This window comes from Taudactylus pleione, unplaced genomic scaffold (assembly GCF_031769625.1).
Source record: "Taudactylus pleione unplaced genomic scaffold, aTauple2 ptg000903l, whole genome shotgun sequence".
Lineage (NCBI taxonomy): Eukaryota > Metazoa > Chordata > Amphibia > Anura > Myobatrachidae > Taudactylus > Taudactylus pleione.
The window spans coordinates 267,503-281,684 of record NW_028285304.1 but is presented as its reverse complement, the minus strand read 5'-3'; the positions used below and the strand labels follow the sequence as shown (position 1 = coordinate 281,684).

The following is a 14,182-nucleotide window of genomic DNA, read 5'->3' as shown; positions in this document are numbered from 1 at the left end:
AAATCGAGATTTTTTTTTTAAGATGTTGAATAGCCCCAATCCCCCGGCCCCCGATGTCGGCAGAACGGGACATTGCGATAATCCGATGCATATGTACGAGTCCCTTTATGACTTCTACATTTAATTTAAGCGCACATTCCTAAATCGTTCAGGAGCGTTAATGCTCAGTAGCGTATAGTGGGGTACTGTGGGTGTGCGCTCTTTTACATACACAGCAGTAGGTCCCCCACACCTCCCTGGGGTACTGTCTGTCCATGCTCCTATGGCTGTTGTGGCATTACACAGTGAGGGGCAGGGGCTGTAATAACACAATTCACAGCCAATAGACACATCACAGCCCCACTAAGCAGGCGTCACTGTAGAAGTGGGAGAGATGCGTGTATGTGTGTGTGTGTGTGGGGGGGGTTCCTGGGATAACTGCACTAACCCCTCTAGGGGATGTAGGCCGAAGGCCGCAAGTCACAATCCCGACAGCGAAATGCCGGCTATGGATTTATGATAGGCCTCAAAATATCGACGTCCATCATAATCCAGATGCCTGAACGCCGAGGACGACATCCCGAACGAAGGTAAGTCCTGGGCGCCCTTAGCGTTAGCCACGGGGGTGGGGAGGGTTAGGATTAGAGAGTCTAGTGGGGTTAGGGTTAGGTTTGGGGGGGGGGGGGGATTAGGGTTAAGCACCCCCAGGGAGAGGTTAGGGATAGACACCCCTAGGGGGGAGGGTTAGGCACCCCCTGGGAGAGGTTAGGGTTAGGCACCCCCGGTGAGGGTTAGGTTTAGGGAGTGGTAAGGTAGGGTTCGGGTTAGGCACCCCTGGGGGTTGGTTAGGGTTAGGCACTAGTAGGGGTTAGTTAGGGTTTGGCACTAGTGGGGGGAGGTTAGGGTTAGGCACCACTAAGGGAGGGTTAGTGGGGGGGGGAGGGAAGGTTAGGGTACTTGATCCTGTCGTGCATCCGCTGTCAGGATTTCAATCCCAATCCACGTCTAGGGCCCGCCATATTTCCGGTGACCTATACAGAAAGATGGTCCTGCACAGAAGCTAGCAATGGCTCTCGCGCTTTTCTCTCTCCTGCGCATTCGCCGTCTCTACGAATATATCACAGGAAAGATGGAGCAGCCTGGCAGGAACCAATACTTATGGCAATGCATGTTATTCCTTCCATAGAGATTGGTGGCGTCTCAGTGATGTCATCGGTTACATCGGTTATTAGCGAGTTTAAAGGCTGCAGTGACATGAACGCTGATTGCCTCTGCTGTAGTTAGGTGATGGATTCAATTGTCAGAAAATAGATTGGGATGCCATTTAATTGTATGTAGCCTACTCGAAAGGATCAACGTTTCCGATTTGTTTCCTGCCTACCGTGTGCAGATTAGCTTTAAGAAGATCATGAAATTCTTCCTGTGTTGTAATTAAAAAAAATAAAAATAAACGTACATTTTACACTTTTTGTTTTCAGCTTTAAGCTTGCAGTACCTATGATTGGCCACATGGTGGCATTAAGGCACAATTAATTTAGGGTCCTCTAGCGATGGCAAATTATGTAAATATTATTAATTATGTAAATATTATTTACATATGGACTAGACATCCATAAATCTCTTAATTTAGCCCTAATAGTAACTTTACGTGTACAGAGCAGGACCGTAGCTAGGGTAGTGCGGCCGGTGCCATCGCACAGGGCTCCATTGGTCAGGGGGCGCTGTTTGGGCCTGTCAAATTTCTGTTTATTATCATACTCACTTTTATCCCCAGCATCTCCAGGTTCCCCTATCTCTTCCCTGGCCCTTCTCCATGAGGCCATTCCCCTTTTTTGGGTGCATTATGTCCCTTTGAAAAATGGGGGGGTGCCAATGCTCTTTCTGGCACAGGGCCCCAAAAAGTCTAGTTATGGCTCTGGTACAGAGTATATATAGAAAGTTAAGAATATCAGCGCTTCCTCTTTTTATGTATGAACGCATCATTCTTGTATTGTAAATTCTATCTGTGTGGAGTTTGTATGTCCTCCTCATGTTTACTTGGGTTCCTCCGGGTGCTCTAGTTTTGCTCCAACATTCCAAACATATATTGGTAGGTTAATTGGCTTCTGACATAGAATTTAGTCCGTAAGCTCCAATCAAACAGGGACTGAAGTGAGAAACAACCATTCTTTGTACAGCATCGCTATATAGGGAAGTAAGATGGCCTCCGATAAGGCTTTGTCCTGCATGCCAATCACTCATCAGTACTGTCTCACTTATGTATAGATGACCCAACTAGGGATATAGCGTAGTCTTATTTTTCTCAGGCATCCCCCATGCCCCGTGTCTCTCCATTATGTCTGTACATGGAGGGGGAGGCACACTGGTGATACGTTACCTTGTGTGATGTCCTGTAATGAGACAGAAGCAGACACTTGTGTCACCTCATTCTCACACCCTAATCCTTATTGTTCCTAATTGTGCCTGCAACACACCCGAGTCATCTGATCTAATTATACAACCACCTAATATGTCTGCAATAACTGCAGCAGATATCTAACCCGTTCATTAAAGCCCTAATCCCCGGTCTGTGTGCCGTGTGACCGCCCGCGTCTCTGTCTCTCACCCTACAAAGAGCGTCAGCAATGGGTTTACGTGGAATCAATACTGTCAGGTCACAGGTTATGTGTAATACGTATTATGTAAACGTGGTGTTTGGGTAAACTGTGAATTTAGGACCAGACGTTCTAGAGACTTTCATTTTTTGAAATAGTTCTCCACTTAGAGATAATCTATCCCATTTACAGGGCTCCATACAAAAGGTCGACAATGAAAAGGTCAACCATTTATGTGTCGACCATTTCCATGTCGACTTTTTGAACCCGTCGACCTTCGTTCCTGTCTAACTTTTGTCATGTAGACCTTTTTAAATGTTGACCTTTTGGTGTTGAGCAAATCATTGCCGACCTTCTTATTGTCGACCTTTTGTATCACACCCCTTTTAGGAACCCCCCTTGTGTAGCATGTCAGATGGACACTGCTCGTTCAGAGCAGAGAGTACAGGGATTTGTCAGCGCTGCAGATCTGATTGGCCGGGTAATTCAAATCTGCTGACCTAGTGATGTGACCCATCAGGGGCCCCTTTGATGTCAGCACCGAGCATGTTCCCTTCTCCCAGTATATCCAAGGCTTGCACATGGCCAGGAGTTAGCGAGTCCCAGGCTTATTCCGCTGAGCCTATGTAATATCTCGCAGCATAACGACAAAGCAAATGAAGGACGGCTTTGACGTCCCCTCCAAATTACGGATCTTGGCTGGCGAGGTTAGTGTCTTATAATAACCCGTAAATGCCGCCGCTGAAAGGGTCGCTAATTGTGCAATACTGCTCTTCCCACACTCCATCCATATTCAGGGACCAGCATGCAAGGAGCACATTTTGGGACTTTATCTTTAACATTTATATCGGCAACCTGCAATCTTACAATCTGTAGGAAAATAGGAGTTTGGTCATACTGTACCCCTCAGCTGTCCCAGGTGCCTCAGGTGCATGTGACATTGGAAGGGTGAATTCAGGAATGAGGGGGTTGGGGGCGGCTTAGCGCTTCAGAAGTGCGAGACCCGTACCCAGCATTTCGGATAAAGCTTGGCCATTTACAATTTTGGGAGTTTTAGTTTGATACATGAAGGAAAGTGCTACATAGTGACCATTAGTGCAGATTGCAGTAATAAATTATTTTTTGGGGGCTGTACAATCTGGTCGGACAGTTGTGTTGGCATAGCGACCAAATCCCAGCAAATTAGGAGGAAAATCCTGATTGCGGGACGACACAGCTGAAATCGGGTGATGATTACTGGGTGTGGTATGATGTTGGTTTGGGGGAAATTGAAGCTGCACTCATCTGTGTGACTCTCTGCTTTGTTCCAGGTACCCAGTATCCTAAATTGCTCCAGCAGGCGAAAATCCCACTGGTGCCTACAGAGGCCTGCAAGAACTACTGGGGGCCAGATATAACCGAGAGCAACCTGTGTGCGGGGGCAGTTGGGGCATCTTCTTGCCTGGTATGAAGACTTTTCTCCTCTTGCAGATCCTGTTAATATGCTGATCCCACATATAATACGAGTTATTGGAGTTATTACCATGTACCGAACACTGAATGATCTCGAACTCTTTATCTATTGTGTTAAATTGCTGCAACTGAGGCTGTTGTGAAACCATATTATGCTGAGAGCTAACATTCATATTCCACCCCCGGCCCTCCCACACGTTACACGTTGTTCACTAATAAGCCCGGACCGCTATCTTTCTGGTCTGAACTGATACAGTTCTGCTGGAATCACCATTAGTTGATGGGTTAGAATCCACTTCTAGAAAAGATATTTCCATCAGCAGAAAAATAATCGTGCTGATTTATTCCCAGTTAAACCTGTTACAAACTCTGTGACTGACATTTTATTTATTGCCCGCAGGGGGATTCTGGTGGTCCCTTGATATGCAGCATGAAAAGCAAGTACATGCTGGTGGGAGTAGTCAGCTGGGGCAGTGATACATGTGACCCCAACACGCCAGCCGTTTATACCTCCATATCGAAGTACAGAGACTGGATAAAGCGACACGCTGGATTTTAATAAAATTTTCTCAGTGATTACCTGGTTTCGTTTTAAATCATTCACATAACGTAAAGCTGTGTTATCACGTGGGTGCAATATTTTACCAACATTCCCGGAGCTCCCTACATGTACACGTTTTTCTAGGGGCCCCGGTGAGCGGGAGCGGGGTGTTAGTATTTTATTTTTTGTACCGTTTTAGTGTAGTTTTAGGAATGCTAATAGAGGCCCTTTTGAACCCTGGTAATGGTTTAGGGCACTGTCAGCACACAGACCACATTGAAGGCATCATTCAGCACAGATGGCAAGTCTGCAATCGCACGCACCCACACGTTGCAGAAATATGTAAATTAATGCGATCACTTCCCATTACATACATCCGCAAGTCAGCGAAAACATTGGTAACATCGGACCCATACGCACAGTTGTGGTTGAGCTCGACATGACTCAAAACCTGCCAAGCTTCCTGTCACCATGTAGACCTCTGTCTGTGTATGCCGTCGCTGGAGTTTAATTATGCACGCCCCTGTAACAGTGACCAAATGCACAGGCACGCCTGCGTTTCCCCGACCACCCCACCCCATCACCCACAAACGGCACTTCCTGTCAATCACTATGCGATGGGTCTGCGTAGTCACTGCAATCGCAATCCCGAACGCAGCATCCAGTTCACGCACTGCGGTGCATGCGCAGACTACAAAAATCGACTAGTTGCGTGCGAACCAAATTTTGCTTTTATAGCCATGGCTAATTCCTTTGCTCAGAGTAGAATGCGGCCTACCTCCTTTCCTTGCTGCCCAACTGTAGGTGCAGCCTTGTCGGTCTATCTACGCCACCGCCATGATGTTGTCTAATAGGACACTGATGGCTTGACCCCGCAACAGATGATGCGCTAGTTGAAGAGCATAAAACACTGCCCGTAATTCCAAGATGTTTGTGGGCAGACTTGCTTCTTGTGGAGTCCAGTGTCTGTGGTGATGGGAATCCAATCCCACACTCCGAACCTCTTATCCTCCAACAGGAGAGATGAATTCAGGCACCAGAGCAGGGATATCCGAGATCTAGGGCCAGCTTCACTCATTTGTGAACGATAGATGGCATCACGACCACTGGGAGAGGAGATCCAGTTGAAAAGGCCTTGAGTAGAAGCAGCCATATGGAATGTCTTTGAAGGTCGCCACCCTCTTCCCGAGTCAAATGCAGAGGTGCACCGATACTCGTCGATGTAGAAAGATCAGCCGCAGAAATTTCTAAATGGAAGTTGCTTTTTCCTGAGGAAGGAAGACCTTCTAACATACCCTGTACAGAATTATTGTAATAATTGGTTTCTGGAAAGAGCTTTAAGGAGAAGATCGTCCAGGAAAGGAACAATCAGGACTCCCTGAGTCCTAAGGAGAGTCATCATCTCTGCCATTACCTTGGTGAATACCCTGGGAGCCGCAGATAGGCCGAAGGGTAAGAGCTGGAAATGAACCTGTGAGTCCTGAAATGCGAATCGTAGGAACACTGATGTAGGTAGGCATCTTTTTATAACCAAAGACACCAGGACCCCGTTTTCCGTTAGCCTCGCAATGGCAGATTGAAGGGACTCCATCTAGAAGTTAAATACTGCTAGATAGGGATTGAGATCCTTCAGGTTCAGAATACATTTGGCTATGGAACCCCAAACAGCTGGAGTAGAACCCTTGTTTTAATTGATGTGTGGAGACCTGTACCAACACTCGAGCGGTGAGAAGTTTTGTGGCTAATGAGGTCCCGAACCCAGGCGTCTGGGCAAGAGTGTACCCACACTGCCCTGAAGTCTCGAAGACAGGCTCCCACCCTGGGGTCTCCCAGGTGAGAGGGAAACCCGTCCTGCAGTGGGTTTAGTGGAGGGCTTATAGTCCTGGTGTGTAGAAGTTACTGCGACTTGGAATTACGAGAAGTGGAAGGTCCTTCTGTGGAACAGCTTCTAAATCTTCTTAGGGCATGAAAGGACCAAAAGGACGGTCGTAAATAAGATTTACAGGAAGCCAGAGCAGCTGAGGGAAGATAAGTAGATCTACCCCCCAGTAGCCTGGTAGATGCACTTGTCCAGTTTGGATCCGAACTGGACGTCACCAGTGAATGGAAGAGCTTCCACTGCCCTCTTTGTTCTGCCTTAGCTGTGGGCTATTCTAGCTGGAGCTGAATACCTAAAAGGGGGATTACATACCACTTTTGAAGCCTGGTAGAGGAAACCAACACAAGCACAGGGAGAATATACAAACTTCACACAGTTAAGGCCATAGTGGGAATTGAACCCACGACCTCAGTGCTGTGAGGCAGTAATGCTAACCATTACACCATGTTCTGCTAAAGGAATAAGATCCTCAGCTGGGAGTCCTGTCTTTATTCGGCTATTGTTTAGGCCAAGCTTCAATCGCTGTCAAAACACTGAGGGATCTACCGAGGTAGGAGGACACAATTCGACGGGATACCTTAGGCAGTAGTCAGGATAGAAAAAGACAGACAGCCGACCTTTTCCACGTTTAATACCTGACGTCTTTTTCTATCCCCCTGGGATAGAGGTTCTGACCTTACATGAACCTGTTCGTCCCTAAATTATGAAACTTGTCCCCCTCTAGTGGGGGCATATTCTCATCCTCAGAGTCCTCTGACTGAAGAACTGAGGCTAACATTTTCCTGGGAACCTGGTGAAGTCCCCTTGGAAGGGACGAGGAACGTGGCCATGGCTTTTGTGAGCTCCCCACCAACCTAGCTAGGGAACGAACCCAGGCTGGTGCAGGGGGTGAGAGTCACACAACAGGGAGCTAATGATTGTCCCTGGGTAAACTTTTCTGCACACTTTGTGCAAGAAAATTGCCATGGTACACAACACTGACATACAAACAATACAGTAGTGTAGTGGACAGTGTAAGAGCAGAGAATGAGATATATATAGGGCCATATTCATATTCAATTAGAAGCAAAAAGTCCAAGGTCAGACTTTTCGCCATCATCGCCGTTTTTCTAGGAGATAAAGTATTGGGCGCGTGCCGCTTATCCCCATATTCAATTATGAATCGACGAAAACGGGACCTGGCGGAAAGGCAAGTATCAAAGTCCTGTCACTTTTGGGGAAATCAGCCTGTCACCCCCCAAAAGATGGTCTGACATGGGGGATCACTATGGGAATTGGCCTGCAGAAGGTAATTGGGGTTTTTAAACAGCCGCGGCAGGTGCATAAATGCGTCTTTGATGAAGTGGTGGAGAATAGCATTTATCTTCATTTTTTTTTTTTAAATAGTCCCATCAAATTTGGGGTACATAAAAATGGGTGAAAGCATATTTTTACGTCCCTAAAGTGATTTTTTTTTAAAGTTCTTCAAAAATCCACCTGCTGCTACCACCCGCAGTCTAGAAAACACCTGCCGCATACATGGGGACCCCCCTGAGGCTATTTCGCTAGTGTTTAAGTTTGTCCCCAAACTTTTTTTTTTCACCCCCAAAAAGAAACCACTCTCTTTGGGGTGTCCTATCTAACTTTTTTAATTTTTTAACACAGATTACTCTAAGGGGACATTCCAAAGGCTGCAGGGTACTTGTTTTAATTCTGCACCCCAGAACCCCGATTCTGCACTCAGCGCGCCTTTCAGTATGTATAGTCTGGCGTCGCTGAGCTGCTTCCTCCGCGGGCCACGCTTCTTCTGAGGTCTCCAGCGGCCATTTTCTTGTGGTGCAGTGGCAGAGCTCCGGAGATGGCAGTGAGTCCAGTCCCCCTGCGTACCTCACCATCAGGTCAGTGTACACAGCGCTGTAGCCTTCCCAGACACTGAATCTGGGTAAGTTGAATGCAGTGTAATAGTGCAGTATATTATATGACATGTTTATGTATATATGTATATATCTGCATGGTATGTGACTTATGCTAGTGCTGACTGTCTGTATTTAATTCTCTCACCTGTCAGTGTATGTATATCCCTTTTCCTTATCTGCCCTAATACAGCTGTACTTAGGGTGGTTCTGAGACCTCACATTTATATACTCGTTGATATTTGTGAGGTTTGTCACATACTGTTGCGTGCTGCACGTTGCCACATTTTCGTTGGAACTGTGTGTTGCATACGCTGAAAATGGGTCCCTGCGGCTAATTTTAGCATCAGTCAGGACCAGTATAGCACTGCTTGATATTTCCGCCAAGATTGGTCAGATATGTCTGACCAGGAGATAGTGCGTTATACGGCACCCATTTTTGCTATCCTGCAAGTCATGTGCTGCAGGTGTTAGTGCGGAGGATTTAACTCATAAAGGGTTCTGTGTGTGGCGTCATCTGGTGCCGGCCCCTTTCACGACCCCCTTGGGCGGTTTGTTTTCTCGGGATCCTCTTAATTGTGGATCGCCGGGCGGGCCCCATTGTTGTACCTCACCTGAGGGTTACTTCACCATGCTGCCCTTTTCATCTCAGGGTATCTCGCAGTTTCTTGCACTCTTCCCCTGTGACACAGGCTACCGCTCCCTGCAGGGTTTTTTCGCAGTATATGAATTCCCCCTGGTGCCACAATAGTCTGTCATTCCCCTTTGCAGGGATTACCACAGCCACCCTGGGTGGTGTCGTTTTCTACGAAACGCAAATTGGCGTGGTTGACGCCCTGTGGTTACTTCCCAGTTGGCTCTGCGTGAACTGGATACTGTTTTGGGCTCTTTCCCTCTTACACGGGGGGAAGCCTATTTCAAGTATTATTATCCCTGTTTTAGGGCTGGTAGCAGGTCCATTCTGGTTAGAGTGAATGTTGACCTGCACCTGTATCATACACCCTCAGTATTACGTGCCTTCTGGTTCCCTGTTGCTGACTAGCGGGGGGATCGCATGGCGGGACTCTGGCTGTTGTCAGTTATGAGGTATTACAACAGTGTTTGGCCTCCTGTCCCAAATTCCCTGAGGGTCATCACGAGCCCCTCATGGGGTGGATGGGCATGTTACTCGTCGGATTACAGACGTTACTACGCATCCCATTCCTGCGTGGTCGGATTCTTCTGATCCGTAGGTGGTAACTCTGCCTGAAATCAGTATACTCGCTTTCAGGGGTTGTTACCCATCCTACCAGGGCTATAGCATGGTTGGTTAATACTATTGCATACTGAGCTGATGCATTTGTAATGTTTTTTCCCCACCAACACGTCTGGGGTTCAAATGTAGTTGGTCGCTCACGTAATATATGCAGTTGTCATAGGTGGACATGCCTATATTGGATACCAGTCTCCTAACTTTCAGAGTTCCGGCTGTGACTGTATCCTCCGTAATACCCTATGGCTGCGCTCTGGGAATGCAGAGGTGCAGATACCATCTATAGGGTAGATCTGGTTGGGTCCTGACCTTGACAGTGGCAGTACAAATTTCCCGCCTTCAGCTATGTCCACTACAGGGCTTCAGACTAAGTCTATTAAGTCTTTTTGTCCTCTGGGTCAGCCTAAAGGTCTGTTTCTTCAACCGAGCAGGCCTGGACTGCCAGCCGATCCTGCTTCTGAACCTACGGATATATCGTCAGCATGACGAGACAGGCCTACCACTGGGGGATGGCGATTTTCTCAGTTCGCCCGGTACTAGTGTCTAGTTGCCGCGGCTACGTGGGTAGGAGGGTACGCCCTCTCTTTGCTCAGGCGGCCTATTTCCAGGTGATGGTGCGCAGGCCCTTATTCGGACCCGAACAGGGCCTTACAAATCCAGAAAGCTATACAGCTGTTGGGGTAAGCGGAGCTAATTGGGCCATCCCCACTTTCTCAGCGAGGGACTGGTTGTTCTGCTTTCTTTCTGGTGCGGTGGCTGAATGGTCCTCTTTGGCCTATTCTCTGTCTCTATTCCCTGAACCAGTTCCTAAAGCTACCTGGGCTCAGGAGGCAATCCCTATGCTCCATCATACTATGTTTGGACCCTGGGGACTTTATGGTATCACTGGATATACAGGACGCGTGCCTACGGGTACTTACAGAGACCTTGCCTCAGCATGGAGTGAGGTTTGCTGTATCACAGCACTTACGGTTTTTCGGGCTCTGCCTGTTGGGACTGTTCTCAGCCCCACGGGGGTTTACCAGCATTTTGGATTTTCTGACAGTTCTTCTGTTCAGTATATCCCAATGCTCCTGTACCTGGATGGCCTCCTGCTCTTAGCAGGATCGCAGAGGTACTTTACAGCCGGGCCAGGTTGACTGTGGCTTCTTCAGGGTGCAGACGTTTAATCAATGGGGAAAAAGTCCTCCCTGCATCCCTCTCTGGGTATTCTTCACCTAGGAGCCCTGCTGGATTCTCAGAAGCTGAGAATTCTTCTGGCGTAAGACGGCATCTCCACTCTTCCATTAGGAGTACATGGATGTCTGCGCAGTCGACATATGTCTTTGCACTCTGGGATGCATGGTTCACTATTCAGTGTCTGCCTTTGGAAGGGTGGAATGGGCTTAGTTCCATTCCAGGCCTTTCCATAATTGGCTTATCTCCAGATGGAACACTGATCACTGTCTGATCACTGTTCAAACGATGCTGCTCTCCCCGGAGGCAAGTCGGTCCCTTTTCGGGTGACTATGACCATCTCGTCCAGGGTATTCTTTGCTAAGGACAGTATCTGGTTCGCATCCATTTCAGTGCAATTGGATGTCTGTCGATTCCACCCTGTCAATTAACTTGTTGGAACTTTAGCCTGTCTTGGGCCTTCACTCTGGCATAGCCCTTGTTTCCCGGTGAACCTGAAAAAGTTCAGTCCGACAGGGTCAGAACAGTGGCTTCCTTTTTAGCAATACTGTTCGTTGGGTGGCAATGTCAGGTATGTCATACATTCGGACATTGTCTGAGGGTCTCCTCCCGACCATCTCGACAGTGTTCATTTCAGGTGCTCTCCATTGGGAAGCGGGAGTCCTCAGCCGTCACGACGTGCATCCCGGGGACTAGTCTCTTCCCCAAGAGAGGTTTCATCTCCTGGTGAGCAGGGGGGGGGGGCCCTCCTGAGGTGACACTCATGGCCTTCTGACTCTATCACACTATGGTGTTACGTTCCAACGCTGGGGATTCTGAAGCAACCTTCAGTGACTCTTTGTCGGTGAAGTGGTTCTTCCAATTTGCGTACCTGTGTTCTCCAGTCTCCATTCTTCCTCGAGGGAAGTGTTTCAATCGAGACAGAGATGCTTTCCTGCTGGTGGCTCCTGATTGCCCCAGATGTCAGGGGTACTTGGTTTTTCGGAGTCTCTCCATCGATACTCCATTCCTGATGCTTCACTGCCCAGACCTGTTGTCTCAGGGTCCTGGGGTTTGCCTTGGACCTGGGTCGTTTGTCTTTGACTACGTCCCTACAGTGGTCTTACGGCTTCCCTGGCTTTGTCATCGTTGGAATGATTAGAGCACATGGATCAGCTTTTGCTGGGACCTACCACAAACTGTGGCAGCCATAATTCTTATGGTATTATACCTATCAATGCGATCCTCTGGTGTCCAGGATTTCCAGATATTCTGGCATTCCTTCCGGCTGGCTTGGGTTTCACCCTCGGCCTGGCCTTCCTGACAGGGCAGATCTCTACACTGTCAGTATGATTAGGATATGGAATTGCTCCGCTCTGATATCCAGTTCATCCTTTGGAGTGTTTTCTGGATTATGCCTCCATTTGTCCTCCCTAGAGACTCCTTGGGAGTTAGTAGTGGTTCTTCGTTAACTCCGGGGAAAGTTAATGGAACCGCTGGTTGTGATAGCCATTACATGGTCTATTGCTTTGGCTTTCTCTCTTTCTATCAGGGAGTTTATATCAACCAGGTGAGTGTCGGAATTGGGAGCGTTCTCAGGTGGCTCCCTCTTCTGGAGGGCATCTTGTCAGGGTGTGAGTTGCTCTCACCCTGTGTTTCTTCTTAGTGATTTTCAGGTTCCATATTATTCTGGAACTTATGGTGCGGCCATTCAGTCCCCAGTCCTCTCGGCTGGTGTGGCCTCATTGACTGTGGTCCGGCCTCTGTGGATTTATGTGATCCATTCAAGTTCCTGACGGAAATCGGACTCCTTATTGGTGGTCTGAGATTTCTGGTTTTAACAGGAAAGGATGGCCGGCCTATGGCCATAGGTTGGCTGGACGGCCTCGTATGTCTTCTTCAGGGGCCTACCCATGGGTAGGCCTTTCTGTTGTTGCTGCTTGTTTTTTCTCGGGCCATGTAACCCTCGTGGGTGGCTCGCTGTGGCGCCTTGGCTGGTTTGCCTTGCTAGGTGGCCACGTGGTCTTCTGTCCACACCTTTTTAAGGTTCTAGGCATTGTTTTCCTTTGCCTCTCAGGATGCTTCCTTTTTGGCGGCGGATTCTCCTCTCAGCACAGGAGCATCCCCTCCCTTGGTTGAACTGCTTTGGGACATCCCCAAGGTCAACCCTGTGGACCCCCTATGGACCCTGAAGTAGAAAACAAGAGATATGGTAAGAACTTACCTTTGTTATCTCTGTTTCTACGAAGTCCATAGGGTCCACAGGGCGCCCGCCCTGACGCACCTGGCTTCAAATGGGCTGTGTGACTGGTCACCGATTTTCCGTCTCCCATTTCTGTGAGTATGGTTATCGAGTGTTCCAGTTTTCTCTCTTTTTCTCTCCTCCTCCGGCCTTTGGCTACTTGCAAACTGAGGTGCCTCTGGCTGGGGGTGGGGTTATAGGGAGAGTGGACCCAAGTGCATCCTGGGAGCTAAAAGCTTTAACTGCGTGGTGCCCGGACTTGGTTCCCAACCTATACCCCCAAGGTCAACCCTGTGGACCCTATGGACTTCGTAGAAACAGAGATAACAAAGGTAAGTTCTTACCATATCTCTTATTTTTCTGAAACTATCATAAACAATGTCCTGAGGAGAAGTCGAAAGTATGACCAGCTCCCTTGGGCACAATACTAAGACTGGGCTTGTAGGGGAGTATAGAGGGGGAGGAGCTAGCCACACTTTCTAAATTTAAAGTGCCAGCTCCCGGTTAGCACACATCTATACCCCACTGTTATGAGACTCCAGTGTCCCCCTAGTGGATGAAGGAGAAAAGAATAATAAGTGAAATATCTGATTACAACCAATACCTCCAAAGACAATTCGATCGGAGAATAATTTCTCACAAAGGAAACAAAACCCAGTCTTACAATATCTTCACAGATCAATTTATCATAAATTAGTATATTGAGAGCAATAAACCTAACCCCTTCCCCCGCAGCTGATACTTACCTTTCCCCGATCTACTTGCGATCAGTATACCATCTGCCGGGATCCCATTGTCGGCATCCCGAGTCATGTTGGAATTATGGCGCCGGTGTTGTCTCGTTGTTTGGGCCGTAATTGCCAGGCACGCTCCCAAGAGCAATGAAAATGAGGCATGTCTTAAAGACATGCCCCGTTTTCTCATGGCAACACCCCCTTTTTAGGCACATCGCCTTCGGTGCCCGCAGAAGTGCCTCTGTCTAGGTCCGGATCCTCCCTGGCACCAGACTTTGAATGAACACTAATGAAATACATGTATAACGCATACAGTAGATAAATGAATTGGATGGTGTGTGGTGCAGCAGGAGGGGTGTGACATAAATAAATTTATAGTACCCTGCACTTACTGAGGGGAAACACTTCTGCTTTTATCTGTTACCTAGAGGCATTGTACAGTACAATGAGAGAGTGATCCCC

The 14,182-nt window shown here is 48.1% G+C and overlaps 1 protein-coding gene across 2 annotated transcripts in view; it reads left to right on the top strand.

Moving 5' to 3' along the window:
• OVCH1 (ovochymase 1) overlaps nt 1-14,182 on the top strand; it is a 64,363-nt gene that overhangs the window by 39,083 nt on the left and 11,098 nt on the right. Inside the window, exons 33-34 of one of the 2 annotated variants that reach the window (XM_088459245.1) lie at nt 3,884-4,017; nt 4,426-4,584. In XM_088459245.1, coding sequence (XP_088315371.1) covers nt 3,884-4,017; nt 4,426-4,584 — 293 coding nt within the window. Of the gene's footprint in view, nt 1-3,883; nt 4,018-4,425; nt 4,585-14,182 lie in introns of those variants that run through there. The other variant, XM_088459244.1, reaches the window with a different exon arrangement.